The sequence below is a fragment of the Choristoneura fumiferana genome, chromosome 17, assembly GCF_025370935.1.
Source record: "Choristoneura fumiferana chromosome 17, NRCan_CFum_1, whole genome shotgun sequence".
Lineage (NCBI taxonomy): Eukaryota > Metazoa > Arthropoda > Insecta > Lepidoptera > Tortricidae > Choristoneura > Choristoneura fumiferana.
Window position 1 is genome coordinate 18,273,307 of NC_133488.1, and position 17,064 is coordinate 18,290,370.

At 43.7% G+C, this 17,064-nt stretch overlaps 2 protein-coding genes across 2 annotated transcripts in view; one reads left to right on the plus strand and one right to left on the minus strand.

The window, feature by feature from the left end:
* LOC141437266 (formin-like protein) overlaps nt 1-17,064 on the plus strand; it is a 122,347-nt gene that overhangs the window by 21,458 nt on the left and 83,825 nt on the right.
* LOC141437268 (uncharacterized) lies at nt 11,486-12,886 on the minus strand. Its single transcript, XM_074100531.1, has 2 exons — nt 12,558-12,886; nt 11,486-11,566 (listed from the first exon to the last, which is right to left on the minus strand). The coding sequence occupies exons 1-2, from the start codon at nt 12,884-12,886 to the stop codon at nt 11,536-11,538; spliced, it is 360 nt and encodes a 119-aa protein (XP_073956632.1). The 3' UTR covers nt 11,486-11,535.

Below are 17,064 nucleotides of genomic sequence, written 5' to 3' on the forward strand. Positions count from 1 at the left end.
AACGCTTATTCGTTTAACAATGAACGTAAATGTAAATGATTATGGTAACTAACTAATTGAATAGCTTATGAATATGAGCAATAATCGTTTTACGATCCTATGCACCCCTTCAAACTCTTTATTGAAGCCCCTCACGATCTTAACTTAGAATTGCATACGCTGAACTCATTAAAAGCTTAATGACTTAATCAATTGTAAGGTTTTATACGGAAACTGAATGAAAGTCGATTATGATCGCTAAAGCTGACGTTGTTTTGGCGCAGTTTTTTTCCAGAGCACATCTTTAAAAAAACTGTGCATATAAGGCAAGTGTCTCCATCAATAATGACCGCATGTCAATAAATTTACGTCAAACCGCTGGACCATCTCATTAGTTCAGTCCACGTCTATGTTACAGCTAAGGACACAGAAAAAGCGAGGACGTCGCTTTGAAATCAGTAATATGTCGTATTATCGTCCGATTTGTATGCGTTATCACGATCATCACTCGTATGCAAATCTGTTTTATTCGCAATACCTGTTATTTGCACCTCGGAATTCATTGTTTCAAGATTTACGATAGCGGTACAGTTCCGTTCCGTTGCACTTACATTAGAAATCATCAGTTTATCTTTTTAAAAAATCTGTTGTCTATATATATTACAACAACATTGAATAACAGCCCATCTTTAGACAGAGCTAGTCAGTACACTGTTACTTTCAGAAATTTTTAAGTAACCAACACACATACATTTAAAATAATATAAGTAGATTTTTTCTAGTTAGGTATTTACATAATATCATCATCAGATTTCTTAATAAAATACCTACGCGTGCGTGGCATAGGATAGGATGGCAAACGTCAAACGAACAATTGGATTGGATTACCTGAAAGTAAGCGTGCAATATATACCCATGGCCAATTGGACACTTGCAACAGAGAGGATTTGCAGAAACGTTGCCAGCCTAGAGGTCTGAGATTAATTAACTCATGTGCCAGTAAGTACCTTAATTCTAAGTTTGTCTACTCTTCACGCCGCAACATGACCTAGCATACAACATACCTGCTTTTAAGCATAGAAATCTTCGTCATACTATGCTATTACATTGCAGACTTACTTTAGTCTACTTTATCTATTTAGTCAAAGTGACTTAACATCTATAAAGACCAAACCTTTTACGCAATAAGAAACTAACGAATCTTACAACTAAAAGCAAGTAAGCTAAGTATGCAATCATGCATTTCTTCTATTTTTAAATGCATTACAATAAGGTAAAAATGTACGTACAGCTCTATTACTCGCTCTCTTCGAAGTCACATGGCTCGCGTTCGTTTGAAAGTTTAGAACTCCTGTGTTTTGTTAACTTTTACGACGTTCCACAACATTTATCACAGTTTATAACAGATTCGAGTTGAATTGGTCACTTTTAGGAAAGTTTCGCGCACAGTTTCATTTAGTGTTATTGTTTTCGTGGCGATGTTTAGGCCGATCCGATTGCGTGGTGACCGCGCAACAGCAGAGTACGTGACGCCGGGCCGCGCGCGCGCTCTCGATTGAGTTGTGTTGTGCGTTGTGCGGCGTTGGTTCGGTTGCCTCGCACTCGCCGGTCCCGCCAGATGACAGCTTCATTCTTCCCTTCCCTTCCCTTCGTTCCCTTACATTCCCTTCTCTCGCGCTCGCCTCACTCAACGGAATAGATACGTTTTTATTTTATTTCAGTCGAGTACCAACCGGTCCATCAATGTTCGAACTGTCTTCGGCTCTACGGGGTATTCTGATAAATAAATGATTAATGCAGGTACGTATTTCGGTATACTGACATGTAAAATAACCATGTGAAAATTAAATGGATGCTTCTTACAAAACTAAAAAAATATTTGGTAAGTTTTAACTAAAACTCCGGAATCGATGTCCGTCCATATCGCGTGTAAAAATGTAAAAATGAAGAACGAAGTGTGTATGAACCTTTTTCCTAATGTCATTGCCCAGATTAGGTAGATCTTCATTTATTTTGTTTAATTGGCATAGCGTGAAATGTAACGTCGCACTGAGTATCCGATTATGTATTTATTAACGCCTTGCCGCTCTTAATTCTGAGTAGGTACGTAGGCACAGAAGCTATGGCCCGGAGCCAGCAAGGGCTATTGTCTCTAAGGTCCGTTTTGGCCCGACTCGGAACCACAACGAGTTCTCGAGAAAGCCATTATTATTAAGACCTTCGGCCGTCGAGCCGTATTTTTTGTTCGCCTCGGTCAATGTTTGTAGTGTTTAAAAAAAGTTTATTTTAAAATTGCGTTGATTGAGTTGTTACGGCCTTGCGGCGGGGAATAATTTTATGCTTTTGCCTCCGCAGTTGGTTGCGGAGATAGCGAGTGGTTTATTATACTCAATTAATTTTTGCTATTTTGCTAATTGGTTGACGCACGAGTTACAATTATAGCTTTTGATGTGTTATGATTTCATTGCACGATCTTAGTGTAACGTCTCGATCGCGTTCGCGTTAAAATCTCAATTTGTATGGAAACACGAACAGCGCCTCTAGCGGAACTTTTGCGAGGTTGCTGATGTGATAACGACATTTCAAAAGATGTTCCTTTTCTGATTAAAACCAGAAGGGGAGTATCAGCATGTAAAATACATACACGCATTTAATTATAGGTAGGCACTTATTGTACATACTGCAGCAAAACTAAAGGCCCAAGAGCACTTATGGTGCCCGTAGACCCAAGTCAGGCAATTAAACAACGTAGAATTTAGATTAAAAATATTATTTATTAATTTTAAACCGCAAAATAAAGGGAAAAATAACAAACTCAATATAATTTTTATAAAAAAAACCGAAAGTTATACAATAAAATCACAGTAAAGGAACACGTGTTGCGAGACGGAACGGAAAAGGAAAGGAACGGAAAGGATTATGAACAGTGAAAAGGAATTGAAAATTTATAAGGTTAAGCCACGCAAAATTTTCTAACCGAATAAGACCCAATAAAACTTAGGAGCGCTTGTGCGAAGCCTCGATTTGAATTTTGAAAATTAATGTCCAAGTATAAATACGCAAGGTACTCAAAAATATAGAGCAAAAATAACCCTATCCAGTAAATCCTAACTGTAGAGAACTAGTTCGGGTACCTACATGCATACATATACCTAGCAACTAGCCTACAGCTTGGGGGAAAATAACATTACTCACACTGAAGAAATTTCTAAGTACATACCTTAAGTATAAATTACAAGTACTAATATACTAAAAAAAGGTTTAGCGCAAACAGTAAAACTCGGCACTCATCAAAATGCGTAATCGAACCAAAGCGGGATTCATTAGGTATCCTTTCCACTTGCACGGAACCCGAATGCCAGCGTAGAAAAACCACAGACCAGTGGAAGAAGCGCACTCGTATCCTCCGCGGTCAAGCGGACGGGAAATCCAGGCAGTTGATGCCTACATCAGGTAGGTCGGGGTAAGGGTCGGACTGGAAAGAAATTTATAAATTAGCCCACAACAAAGCAAAAAAACCCAACTTACACGGCCCTAGGCAACAACGAAATAAAAACTTCTCATACCAGCCTATATACGTCCCACTGCTGGGCACAGGCCTCCTCTCAGAATAAGAGGGCTTGGGCCATAGTTCCCACGCGGGCCCATTGCATTGCAGTGCGGATTGGGAAATTCGCACGCACCATTGAATCGCTTCGCAGGTTTGTGCAGGTTTCCTCACGATGTTTTGCTTCACCGCAAAGCTCGCGGTAAAGGGTCTAGCAGGTTAAGCGAACTAGAAGTGCCCCCAACGACGGATCTGGTCATTCTTTCAGGTGGTGTACTGGCAAGTCCTAAGAACACTCTATGCTTAATATCAGTCTTCGATCTTCTTTTGTTTTTGAGTTATTCAGGATAATGTAAAATCATCAGCGTATCATTGAAAGTGGCATATTTTGTAAACTGTTCAAGTTAGATTAACCAAACAAAATAATATTTGACAATAATAAAATAGGCTACAAAATACATATTTTTAACCCGCATCATTTCCTTATACTTCATTATGTAAAAAACATTTTATTTGTTGAGGTAAATTTTTTATATTGACAACAAACAATGATAACAACAAATCAAATAGACAGGGTTACAGCCAGTATTGTTATAGAGTAGAAGTGTTTGCTTAAAACCTCTTCTAACATCCTCCCTTTTTGGCAAACTCTATCTACAGTGTTAGGCCAATTAACCCACTAATAAATGCCAATCTAGGCTTAAAAATAGCTTTTGTGAGAATATCTGCACATTGATATTCTGTGGGAACATATTTAACTTGCAGCTCTTTGTCTGTTACAAGTTCTCTGACATAAAAATGCCTTATCGCAATGTGCTTCGTTCTTCTGTGCATTTCTGTGTTTTGTGCAAGTTTTATAACTGCATCATTGTCAATTTGTAGAGTTGGGATATTTTTCAGTGTGAGAGGCGATAAGTCAAACCACTAGGCCACCACGGATAAAAACTTACCCGATGAAAAATCGGCAATGCTCATAAAGTATGGATAAAGTGCCCTTTAGCACGGGCGTGCAGGAAAAACATCGAAAATTCGAAGTTAAAAGGTTGTGGCCCAGCGGTACTTTCACAAAATGACACCGCAAAGCACTGGTAAAACAGCACAAACACCAAAACTGATCACTGGAGACTATTATAATAAAAAAATCACTTCAATAGAGATGTATGCTCCGCAGTTCCGCACTCAGCAACAAATGTTCAAGGAATTAATCCGAAACAAAAACGCCGAAAGAACTATCAAACACAGAATTTAAATTTCAATATTCAAACGAAAAACCAACTCATACTCAAAATCCCATATACGGGACTTATCACGCTATTTTTGTTGTTGTTGTTGTTTCTTTAAAAAAAAATATGGCTCTGTCCATTCGAGGACAAATTTTGCCAGTGTCTAGAAGTTTTGCCGTTATTTTTATTTTTATCAGTGAGAATCACGAAAGTTTAAAACGTCAAAAACAACTACCTACATAGCATTAAAACGTTAACAGCCAGCTGGGCTACTCCGAAACTCGAAACTTGAAGTTCGTGTCGTGCGGTCCCTCTGACACTTACACTGTTTGATACGAGAGCGAGAGGGACCGCATGACACGAACTTCGAGTTACGTGTTTCGTAGTAGCCTTGCAGCTCAAAACCAGCCAGTGAAAACGCCTGGAAAACAACCGAAAAGTATGCAACACGATACACTCATGCAGCGTTGTAATGCTGCAATCAAAGAGTATTAGTAACAATATAGATGGCTGCAATACATACTAGAATATTAAAAATAGCATATGGCTCTGTGCACGACATCAGCGCCACCTAGCGTCCGCCACTTTTATGGCTCTGCTGCTCTGCGTCGGTGGCAGTGAGTGATGCGTTAATGCTAAAATCGCCGGAAGGATTGGGATAAAATTTAGTAAGTATATCAGGCTGGAATAAAAATATTGGATGGAATAAAATTTAGGCTGGAGATCTAGAATAACACGCTAGGTTGTAAGAATATCAGGATAAAAATAGTATCACTGTTCCAAAGGGATCGGGATTAAATATCAAAGTTTTAAAAGTTACGATTAAAAATATGAAATTTGGCACGAGTGCTTTAATTATACCGGGTGTGGCCGGGCGGGCCGGGTGGACGAGCAAAAAATTAAAACATAGATCGTCCTCGTCAAACTGAACAACATTGGTACAGCGACTTTTAAAAATAATGGAGTCATTGAATTTTCCCTTTTTCATTCAAATTAAATACTGCTATCAATGTACGCCATCCTAGAACACAAATATGGCGACCGTACTGGAAATCACGGGCACTGTTCGTTTTAACGAGGAAAAAAAAGTGTAAACTGTATGAAAAAAGTCGCAAAACTGACCAAAAATTAAGGATTTCTTTTTCGTGGTGCTAGTGATTCTGAGGTGGGAGGAATTCAAAGTGGAAATGCCCAGCAGGGCTACTACGAAACTCGAAGTTCGTGTCGTGCGGTCCCTCTCGCTCTCGTATTAAACAGTCTTCTTCTTCTTCTCGTGTCGATGGCTTCACTCGTTTAAAGTATCCGCGACCAGAAAGTAGCGGTGTTTATTGCCTTGTCCGTTGCATCTCGGAGGTCTCGCCCAGTACAGGTGGACGGGCATGCTGGGCAGGACATCAAATGCGACATGCTCTGGGAAGCCACAGCCACACTGGGTGTTTGGGTTTTTCAGGAAGCCCCACTTTGCAAGGTTTTCCTTACACCGGCCAACCTGAGTGCGAAGTCTATTAAGGGATTTCCAGGTTGACCATGGTTGTTTGGCCCCAGCTGGTAACGACTCCGCAGGACTCACAAATCCATCAGGCGGGGCACGCGTGGTTCTCCACCGTGAGAGTCTGGTGCGGGATGGGAATCCGAGATAGGGGTGGTGGCACTCAAAAAACTTCGCCGGCTCCTCAGGCGGGCTTGTGGCAGCTTGTGATTATACAGAGGGTGCCGAGGATCCTGTTCCTGTTTCCGCTTTTCTATACTGCACGCAACCTCTCTGCGAATCTCTGGAGGGGCAATTCCCGCCAGCGGGTAGAGCTGGTTTAGCGGAGTGGGTCTGAGACAGCCAGTGACCATACGGCAAGTGTCATTCAGGGCCGACGTTACCAGCTTGGCGTGAGCCGAGCGGTGCCAGACTGGACACGCATATTCCCCAGCCGAGAAACTCAACGCCAGACCAGTAGTTCGGAGAGTGTGCGCATTCGCTCCCCAGTTCGTCGAGGTTAACCTTCGGAGCAAGTTATTACGCGAAATCACCTTGTGCTGTGTGTTGGCGCAGTGGCTTTTATACGTGAGCGTTCTTTCCAGGGTAATGCCAAGGTATCGCGGGTGAGGGCAGTGCTCAATGCGCACTCCTCCCCACGTGACGTCAAGCGGCCTGCTCGCATCGCGATTGCGTAGGTGAAAAGCACATGACTGTGTCTTGGCAGGATTTGGTCTCAGGCAGTTTTGCTCGTAGTATTGGCTTAGCGTTTCAAGAGCCGCAGACAATGTCCCTTCCACGTCCCCAAAGGTGCCGCTCTGCGCAGCCAATGCCAGGTCATCCGCGTATAGAAATCGTTGAGTGTTCGGTGGGGCAGGCTGATCGTTGGTATAGATGTTAAAAAGAGTGGGTGCTAGCACGCTACCCTGCGGGAGGCCATTCTTTTGAGATCGCCAACGGCTAGTTTCAGAGTGCAAGTGGACCTGGAAACGGCGATTGTGGAGCAGTTCACGAAGGATGTTCACGAAGCCGGCATCATTAGTAATGCCAGAGATCTTTGCGAGTAGCCCACGTATATTGACCGTATCGTATGCGGCAGACAGATCCACGAAGACTACCCCCGTCACCATACCACGTTCGTAGCCATCCTCTATGTGCTGTGTGAGCTTGAGTGTTTGGCTGGTGCATGACTTTCCCGGCCGGAAACCGGCCTGTTCAGGAATTAAATGCAGCTCAGCTATTGGACCAAGTCGATTCAGGAGCATGCGCTCAAAGAACTTGAACGTGTGACACAGCAGAGAAATAGGTCTGTAGCTTTTAGCATCCGAAGGACTCTTCCCAGGCTTGAGGAGTGCAATGACTTTCGATTTGCGCCATGCCCTAGGTATTTTAAGCGAAAGCAAGCAGTTATTGAAGAGTCTTAAGAGCCAGGCTCTTGCTTTCGGTCCGAGGTGTTTGATTTGCTCCACAGTCAGATCGTCGACGCCAGCAGCCTTCCCGTTCTTCAAACTCTCCATTGCGCAGTCAAATTCCTGGAGCGTAAAGGGCTTGCTCAGATCACCCGTGCCTCCCCGTGAGCAAGAAGACTCCAGGTGCGTTCTGCGCAGGCGACCGGCAGGTTTGCCGTTGAGTAGCAGCTGAGAAGCTACTTGATTAGCTGATACCTGTCCAGGATTCGCGGCCGTGGGGGGTCACCCGTAAGTTTGCGGAGGTTGGACCATGCCTTTTTGCTGTTATGGGTCATATCAGTATCGACCACGAGTTTTTGGTGTTTTAAGTGTTTATTAATATAAATCATACAGGTATGCACAATACACGGTTATCACGGCACTGATATGTCTGGTTTTTGCACTTACGTGTTGTGGAGAAATAGAATGGAAAAGAGAGGGAATTCAGCTCTGCAAAGCGTTATATACTGAACCCATTCGTCATTCCGTTCAGAGTGAACAGAATGTACTTGCGACTGGCTCGACCAATCAGTGGCCCGATCTTCGCTAGAAGACCGGGTCACTGTGGCCACCATAGACACACGTAAATGATTCGGCATCCAGGCTTTCTGCCCGGGAGTGAGTGGCGTTTCAGACGCCACATCACCCCCCTAGGGAGAAAACAAGGATGTGGTTAACAAAATTCTTAAAGTAATTATGATTAATGGTTGTACATATGACTACTGTAGGTAAGTACAAGGGCATATGTGACTTTAAGTTAAACATGATCCAGAAAATGACTAAATGAGGCAAATATTCAACACAATAGTACAACCAGGTTAATATGACTAGTGTTAATCAAAAACAGGCCAGCCAAAATTCTACTTTAAGTACATAAGAGTAAAGGCTGGTATAACAGCTATTAAGTTATAAATTAATACAAGAAAATAGGCCAGTCGAAAGTCGACCTTATCGAAATTACAATAAAGGCTGGTATAACAGCTATTAAGTTACAAAGTAATTGAAGAAAAATAGGCCAGTCAAAAATCGACCTTAACAAAATTAGAATAAAAACTGGTATATATCAGCTGTATAATTATACATTATGCAGAGAAAAGAATTGGGCCAGTCAAAATTCGGCCTTAAGAAAATACAAATAAAGCACAGTTAAGAAAAAATATAACAAACTTAGAGATCTAGAATTTCTTTGAATTTAACTGAGCGACCCGACCGAGTGGTAACGAGCTTAGGTACTACGTTAGGTACTGGAGCGGTTTCAGGGACTAGGGGCGCTGGCGGTCGCGCTGAGGGCGCTGGCGATTGCACTGGCAGTGCTGGGGACGGCGCCGGAGGCGATGGCAGCAGCGCTGGTCGGCCTGGTGCGGCAGGTTCGCTGTGGGTGAGATAGTCATTATTAGAAGTGATGTATGCGGGTTTGACCCGGTCTATACTGACGGTGGTCCGTCGTCCGGCAATATCTATAGTCATAGTCTTGTCGCTTCTAAACAAAACCTTATAGGGGCCCGTGTAGGGTGGCTGCAAAGCCCGGCGGACCGTGTCATCGCGCAGGAAAATATGGCTCGTTGTGGCTAAATCTTTAAAAATAAACGTTTTAGGCTGCGCGTGACGGGAGGCCGGAATTGGACGGAGATCAGCCATTCTGGCCCTCAATTGGCCAACAAAGTCATCTGTCTCATATGAAGGGGAGGCGTTGGGTACCAGAAATTCTCCTGGTAGGCGCAGCGGTTCCCATAGACGAGGTCTGCGGCTGAACAATTTAGATCTTCTTTAAGGGCTGTACGGACACCTAACAGTACTAATGGAAGTGCTCTATGCCAGCTGTCATTGTGGCACATTAGGGCAGCTTTTAACTGGCGGTGAAAACGTTCAATACAGCCGTTAGCTTGAGGGTGGTAGCTAGTCGTTCGCGTGCGTTTAGAGGTGCCCAGGTCCATGAGGCGGTTAAATAAAACAGACTCAAACTGTCGGCCTCTATCTGTAGTGACTGTGGCGGGCACACCAAAACGCGCGATCCAACCGTCGACGAAACGATCGGCTACCTCCTCGGCAGTGATAGACATCATAGGCCATGCCTCAGGCCATCGTGAGAAACGGTCAATTGCTGTCAGGCAGTATGTGTAGCCATTTGACACAGGCATCGGGCCGATGATGTCTATATGCACATGTTTAAATCTAGCCGTCGGAGCAATGAAATCTCCAAGTGGGGACGATACATGACGGGTTACCTTACTCCTTTGGCACGGAAGGCACTCACGAGCCCACGTGCGACAATCTTTGTTGACGCCAGGCCACACGTAGCGGTCGGCAACAAGTCGCGCTGTGGCTCGAGCGCCGGGATGACTCAGGCCGTGCAGGCGCTCGAACGCAGGTCGGCGGTGCTGCAGCGGCAGGTACGGTCTCGGCTTGCCCGTCGTCATGTCGCACAGGACTGTGATGTCTGTTCCTGGAATAAGAGTTGGCATTAGTTTCAGCGAAGACTTATTTGAGATAGTTTTAAGCTCATCATCTGTCTGTTGGGCTTGAGCGAGGCTAGTATAGTCTTCTGAGAGGGAAATGGCTTCAATGCGAGACATGGTGTCTGCTACCACATTGTCCTCTCCCTTAACATGTCGAATATCAGTGGTGAACTGAGATATAAATGTCAGCTGATTTAACTGAGCCGGTGGTAATTTCTCTCTTCGTTGTTGAAAAGCATAGAGCAACGGTTTATGGTCCGTATATATTGTGGCATGTTGTGCCTCTAATATATGACGGAAATGTTGGACTGCTGCATAGACAGCCAACAGCTCTCTGTAGTAGGCGGGCCAAACAGCTTGGCTCGCTGTGAGCTTCTTACTGAAAAATGCTAATGGTTGCCACCCCTGCTCAGTTTGTTGTTCAAGAGATGCACCAACCTGCGTACCGGAGGCATCCGTGTATAAAGCTAAAGGAGCGTTAAGTACTGGATGTGCCAGCTGGGTTACCTTTGACAAACTGTCTTTGCAGGCGTGGAAAGCGTTCTCGAGTTCAGGGGTCCATGGCATTGGCTTTGCACCTTTAAGTTTTGTAGCTGTGAGGAAGTCTATGAGTGGAGCTTGTGTCTCTGCAGCATTAGGTATGAACTGTCGGTAGTAATTAATCATACCTAGAAACCTTCTCAAACCTTGGGCTGTTTTGGGTAAGGCAAAGTCTTGGAGAGCAGATATCTTATCTGCAGGAGGCTTGAGACCATCCTTGGAAACATGGTAGCCAAGAAAAATGACTTCTGCAGCACCAAGTACACATTTAGCAGCATTGACAACCATACCATAGTCAGCTAAACGCCTGAACAATGTGCGGAGGTGAGCAGCATGCTCTTCAGCATCTCGGGAGAAAACCAAGATGTCATCTACATAAGGAAAACAAAAATCCATACCTCTCACTACTTCGTCGATGAAACGTTGGAACGTCTGTCCAGCATTGCGGAGTCCGAAGCCCATGTAGGGGAATTCGAAGAGCCCAAATGGAGTTGTTATAGCTGTCTTGCAAACGTCTGCAGGTTCCACTCGGATCTGTTGGTAAGCTTTAACAAGATCGATAGTGCTAAATATAGTGGAGCCAGCCAGGTTGTGGCTGAAGTCCCCTATGTGACGCACAGGGTACCTGTCCGGCACGGTGCGGGCGTTGAGCGCCCTATAGTCACCACACGGTCTCCATGTTGCATCTTTCTTGGCCGCGAGGTGAAGGGGCGACGACCACGGGCTCTTGGACGGACGCGCTGTCCCAACTCGCACCATCTCAGCGAATTCTTTCTGCGCAGCGCGTAGCTTGTCGGGCGCGAGGCGGCGCGGCCGAGCCACGACTGGTGGGCCGTCGACTGTCTTTATGTGATGCACGGTGTTGTGCTTCACCTCACGTGTGATGCCAGGAGGTCGGGTTATTTCTGGAAATTCAGAAAGAATTGTGTTATTAGGAGTAATATTTATGGCTTTTACACTTAACTGCCCACAGTTAGCGATGGTGGCCGGAGTTGTTAACCCTGTGACACCACACCGCAGTACTTTGTTACGACAGTCAGGCAGAAGGTTGTAGTATGCTAAAAAGTCTGCTCCTATTATTGGAGTTTCCACATCGGCAATGATGAAATTCCAGGTAAAATCCCGACGGAGGCCAAGATTTAAATTTAATCTGCGGCAGCCATATGTTTTGATATTTGAGCCGTTAGCTGCACACAGAGAGTAGTCCACAGGTTGTATCCTATTTGTTAACAGCTTCCTGGGAAAGCAACAAAGGTCTGAGCCGGTATCTAAGAGGAATGAATACTTAGTGTCTTTGTCTGTAACAAAAAGGCGGCTACTACAGTGACGGTCAGATGCCGCCGCTACTGACCGTCGGGCTGGTTTCCCGACCAGCTACATGGAGACGTGCACTTAGTAGCCTTGCTTTTATAATTGTTATGGTACCAGCACAACCTACCTTTGCTACTGTCCCTAGGTTTGGATTTTGATCTAGATCGAGAGCGAGCCCTGCCCCTTGTTCTGTCGGCTGTTAAAGCAGCCACTTGTGAACAAAGCTCATTAAGTCGAGTGTTAATTGCATTCCAGTCTGGTATAGGCGCGGGGCTAGCAATTGTTGCAACAGTATTATGGACTGGACTCACCTCTAATATTCTATCGGCCAGTTCTGCAACCTTGTCCAGGTTAAGGTCACTCTGGGCCGTCAGTATGCCTTGTGCATTGTGGGGCAGTCGCTGGAACCATAGCTCCCGCAGCACTGTATCATCTTTCAGGGAGTTCCCCGCCAAGGAACGGAGATGTCTAAGAAATTGAGACGGCTTTCGCTCACCCAACTCTTCACCAGAGAGCAGTTGTCTGACCTTCTGGGATTCCGAAGTTGAGAACCTGTGGATCATTTGCTCCTTAATATATAAATACCTTTCTCCCTTGGGTGGAGGGTTAATCACCAAGTCCTCCATTTCTTTAGACAGACGGGCGTCCATCTGGCCGACGACGTAGTTGTATTTCGTTTCGTCTGCCGTGATGTGCGCGAGCGCGAAGTTAGACTCGATATGCGCAAACCACGCCGCGGGCCGGTCCGACCAGAAAGGCGCTAGATGTGGGCGGATGGCATGCGCAGACATTTGGGGAGTCCGCGCGGGGTCTGCCGCCGCCAGCGTCCTCAGCTCTTCATTGGTACCTGCTAAAATTCTGTTTTGCTCCTCTAATTGTTGGAGCTTTCGCTCGATTTCCTCTAATTGAGACATTACGCTCGATTATTACACTCGATCGGTCGGCTAAAGACAAAGTATAAGTAATTACAATAACGTGCTTCGACTTTAAACAGTGGACAAAACAGCAAATTACAAACTAAAGTACGCTATACGAAAAAGTCACTAAAAGTTCGTAAGTAATTCTTCTTTTTTCGTTGCGCGATGACAGATGAATGAAGGTTAGGTTGTCCACGAGGTACCAGCAGGCGTTCGGATACTTGTACAGAGCGTGGTCGCGAAGTTGCGCGTACGTTCTAGTTGGATAAAAATCGATGCCCGCATCCAAGATGGACGACCGATGAAAAATTAATTTTACGCCAGACCATGCGTTTAGTAGAAAGTTAGTATGAAGGTTATAATATTGTGCACACATACACACACCAACACCACAGAAAAAGTCTCTGCCCTCGCAGGCCGACGACGCGTCGTTCCTCAAACTTCCAAATAAGCACGTGCGTGGTTAGTACTTTGGAAAGCGAAAAACCCTTGCAGCGAGGCACGCCCGCCCGGCGGCTGATGGTAGCCAGCCCAGGCAATCAGGCAATGCGGGTTAAAATGGGGGCTTCCGTTGTGCGTTGGGGTTGGCGCCTAGCGCGCCGCGTGTCGGAGAAGCTAGCGTGTTTTTCTATATAGCACGGGCCGGCTTTCTAGGCCGGATCACGTCGGGGTCACCAGTTTGGTGTTTTAAGTGTTTATTAATATAAATCATACAAGTATGCACAATACACGGTTATCACGGCACTGATATGTGTGGAGTTCTGCACTTACGTGTTGTGGAGAAATAGAATGGAAAAGAGAGGGAATTCAGCTCTGCAAAGCGTTATATACTGAACCCATTCGTCATTCCGTTCAGAGTGAACAGAATGTACTTGCGACTGGCTCAACCAATCAGTGGCCCGATCTTCGCTAGAAGACCGGGTCACTGTGGCCACCATAGACACACGTAAGTGATTCGGCATCCAGGCTTTCTGCCCGGGAGTGAGTGGCGTTTCAGACGCCCACAGTTACACCATTTGTCTCGTCTTGCTCGCTGAAGTTCACTCATCAGTCCTCTCCAGCTTGAATGGTTTCCTCGGATAAAGGGGTCGCTACAGTTAGTATAAACAGTATAAGTTCAAGGGACCGCACGACACGAACTTCGAGTTTCGTAGTAGCCTTTGCAGTTAATCAATCAAACAAAACGACTTGTCGGATTAATTTTCGTGTCACAACGGAAAAATCGTGTTTCGGAAACTTTTGCGGACGAATTCCGGACCAAAACAAATCTGGTCCTGGCAACATTGTTTCTGTTTTGTCACGTGCCGTTTATGTCACGGACTCGGACTTCATATAAACCAGTGGGGGCACACCCAAAGAGTAAAGTAATGTATATGGCACACCAAAGAGTAGTATATATACGGGGAAAAAGAGAGCCCTCTCTCGTCTCATTCATGCAGACGGTTTTGAAGCGCCGTCTGCATTTTCGTAACTAGTACAATTTGTTGGGAGTTGCGTCTTTCTGTTTCCCTAATTATATAATAAAACACTGATTCTAATAAATAGATTTATTTCTTTGATTGCACACAATTACACGTTTCCATAGATGAACGGGGAGAGAGCGAATGAATGAGTTAATTACAACCGTGAATGCGGAGTGAATGAAGGGGCAAAGAACAATTCCTTATATTTTGCTGGTGTTGCAACATGCTTGGGGGCACAAGGAATTATCTGCCAACTAGGGGCTATTATTTGAAAAACCAGCATCTTGACTTACATTTGTCATTATTTTTACAACATATATATAAGTAAAACTGGCTGTGAAACTTTAAAACAAAGCCTTTTTTATATAGAAAGTAAGTTTACATTCTGTCTGTAAGTTAAAAAATAAATCAACAAAAAGTAAAATTTCTTCTTGAAACAAAACCTTATACTTAAAGTTTTTAAATTTACATATATCTTTGTATGTTAAACCAAACTAACACAAATTAGTCATTCACTTTAATGACTATAAACTAAATTGTCTTAAATTTAATTTTAGTTATATCTAATTACCTAGTACATTGCTATAATAATACCTAAACCAATTGAGGCTATTAAAAAGTTACAAACTTATTAGTTTTGGTAAACTGCACTCCTATGAAGTGGAAATTAAAGTTCAACTGGTAGAATACAAATTCAGACATGAGCGTTTGTTATATTTGTCTGTTAGGCGCTACAAGCTTACAACACGCACCTTGTCATCGGTGCCTGGGAACACCTTGATTATTCTAGCCAGGGGCCATGACATTGGGGGCAAGTTAGGTTCTCTGAGAAGCACTAACATTCCTTCTTTTACATTTGGAAGGTTATCGCGCCACTTGGGGCGGCATTGTAAAATATTTAAATATTGATTATGCCACACTTTCCAGAAGTGTTGTTTTACAGCATTACAAATTTGCCAAAATTTTAAGCGGTTAGTAGGTATATCACAACTATTTTCCTCAGGTAAACAGGTCAAAGCCGTGCCTATCAAGAAGTGGCCTGGGGTGATGTAACTAAAATCGTTTGTATCTGAAGCTGTGACTGGCATGAGCGGTCTCGAATTTAGTACAGCTTCAATCTGAGTCAATATAGTATTCAATTGCTCATAAGTTAATACGTAATTTTGTATAATTCGCTTTAAATGAAATTTGGTACTTTTTACACAAGCCTCGGCTAGGCCCGCAAACACAGGCGAATAACTTGGCACGAAATGAAAATTGATGCCTTGATTGGACATGGAATGTTGCACCTGTGTTTGGTGAGTTTGAGATGAGTGCAATAAATACAATTTATCGAGTTCGTTTTTTGCCCCCTTAAAGCAGCCTGCTTGTCACAAAATATATCAGTAGGTAAGCCTCTTCTAGCTATAAATCGCTTTAAGCAGGCTATGAAAGCTTCAGTGGTTAAATCTGAGGCTAGCTCTGATGCGTTGCCTTTGTGACAAAGCATACAATTACACATATGTAACCTTTGGTTTCAACTGAGCGTCTGACGCGAGAAATTTTTAACCGGTATTGGTCCGGCGTAGTCTATACCTACTTTCTGAAACGTCGACAGGCAGTGACTCTTTGAGATGGCAAGGAACCCATGAGCTGTTTAGCAGTCTCAGCCTTTAGTCTAAAACAAACTAAACATTTGTCAACATCTTCTTAACTCGTCTTATACCATCTATAATCCAAAACCTATTATTTAAACTGGATAGCAGCAGTTTTGGATGAGCATGTAACAAACGTTTGTGTTCATGATGTATTATTAAATCTGTAATTCGGGACTCTTTGGGTAAAATAACAGGGTGTTTTGAGAAAAAGGTATACTTGCGTTTCCTAATCGCCCAGTTACTCTAATCAAAACCGGTTTATCAAGATATGGATACAATGGTTTTAAAGAGCCTTTTTACATTTTCATTGTTAATTAAACATTTTAACTCTTCTTTAAAATGTATTTTTTGTTCGCGTTTAACAATGAACATCATCGACTGTTCCAATTCAGAACTTTGCAGATAACTGCAGCTAATTTTTCGCATTTTTTCGGTTAATATTGTTGCAAACCTTAAAACGTATGCTAGTACCCGTTTTCATTTTATTAAGATCCGAGTTAATTGTCTAAAAAATGTAAAGATTCATTTCTTTTTGAGTTACGAGCACTACGTCGTTGGAGATTGCTGAGCTGGGTTTTAATTCAGGTAAGTTTTCAGGCAGAACAATGGTATTATCACATTGGTACTCCCTGTTTTGCAAGAAGGCTGGCCATTCCACCAGGTGGCGCTCGCTGCAAGCTCTTGAGGTCCATCCCTCGGCTGATGTAGTCAGCTGGATTTTCATGTGTACTTACATACAGCAGCGCCATCTCTCGCACAACTCCTGAATTACTCTTACCCTGTTCGATACATAGGCTTGTAATTTAAATAATTCAGTCTTAATCCATGCCAATACAATCTGTGAGTCAGAGTATAAATATACATCGTCGACTTTGATTTTTAATCTTTAGTGTGTTATACACTTTTGTCATCAGGTTGCTAGCAGCAGTGCCGCATTGAGCTCCAATCTGGTACTGAATAATTTATCTTTGCGTGGGTTTATCCTTGATTTCGAACAGAGTAAATATTTCGCATTACCTGTTAATTCGAACCACACGTAGGTAGATACAGCCACCCGTAGCCCTGTGCTACTGGA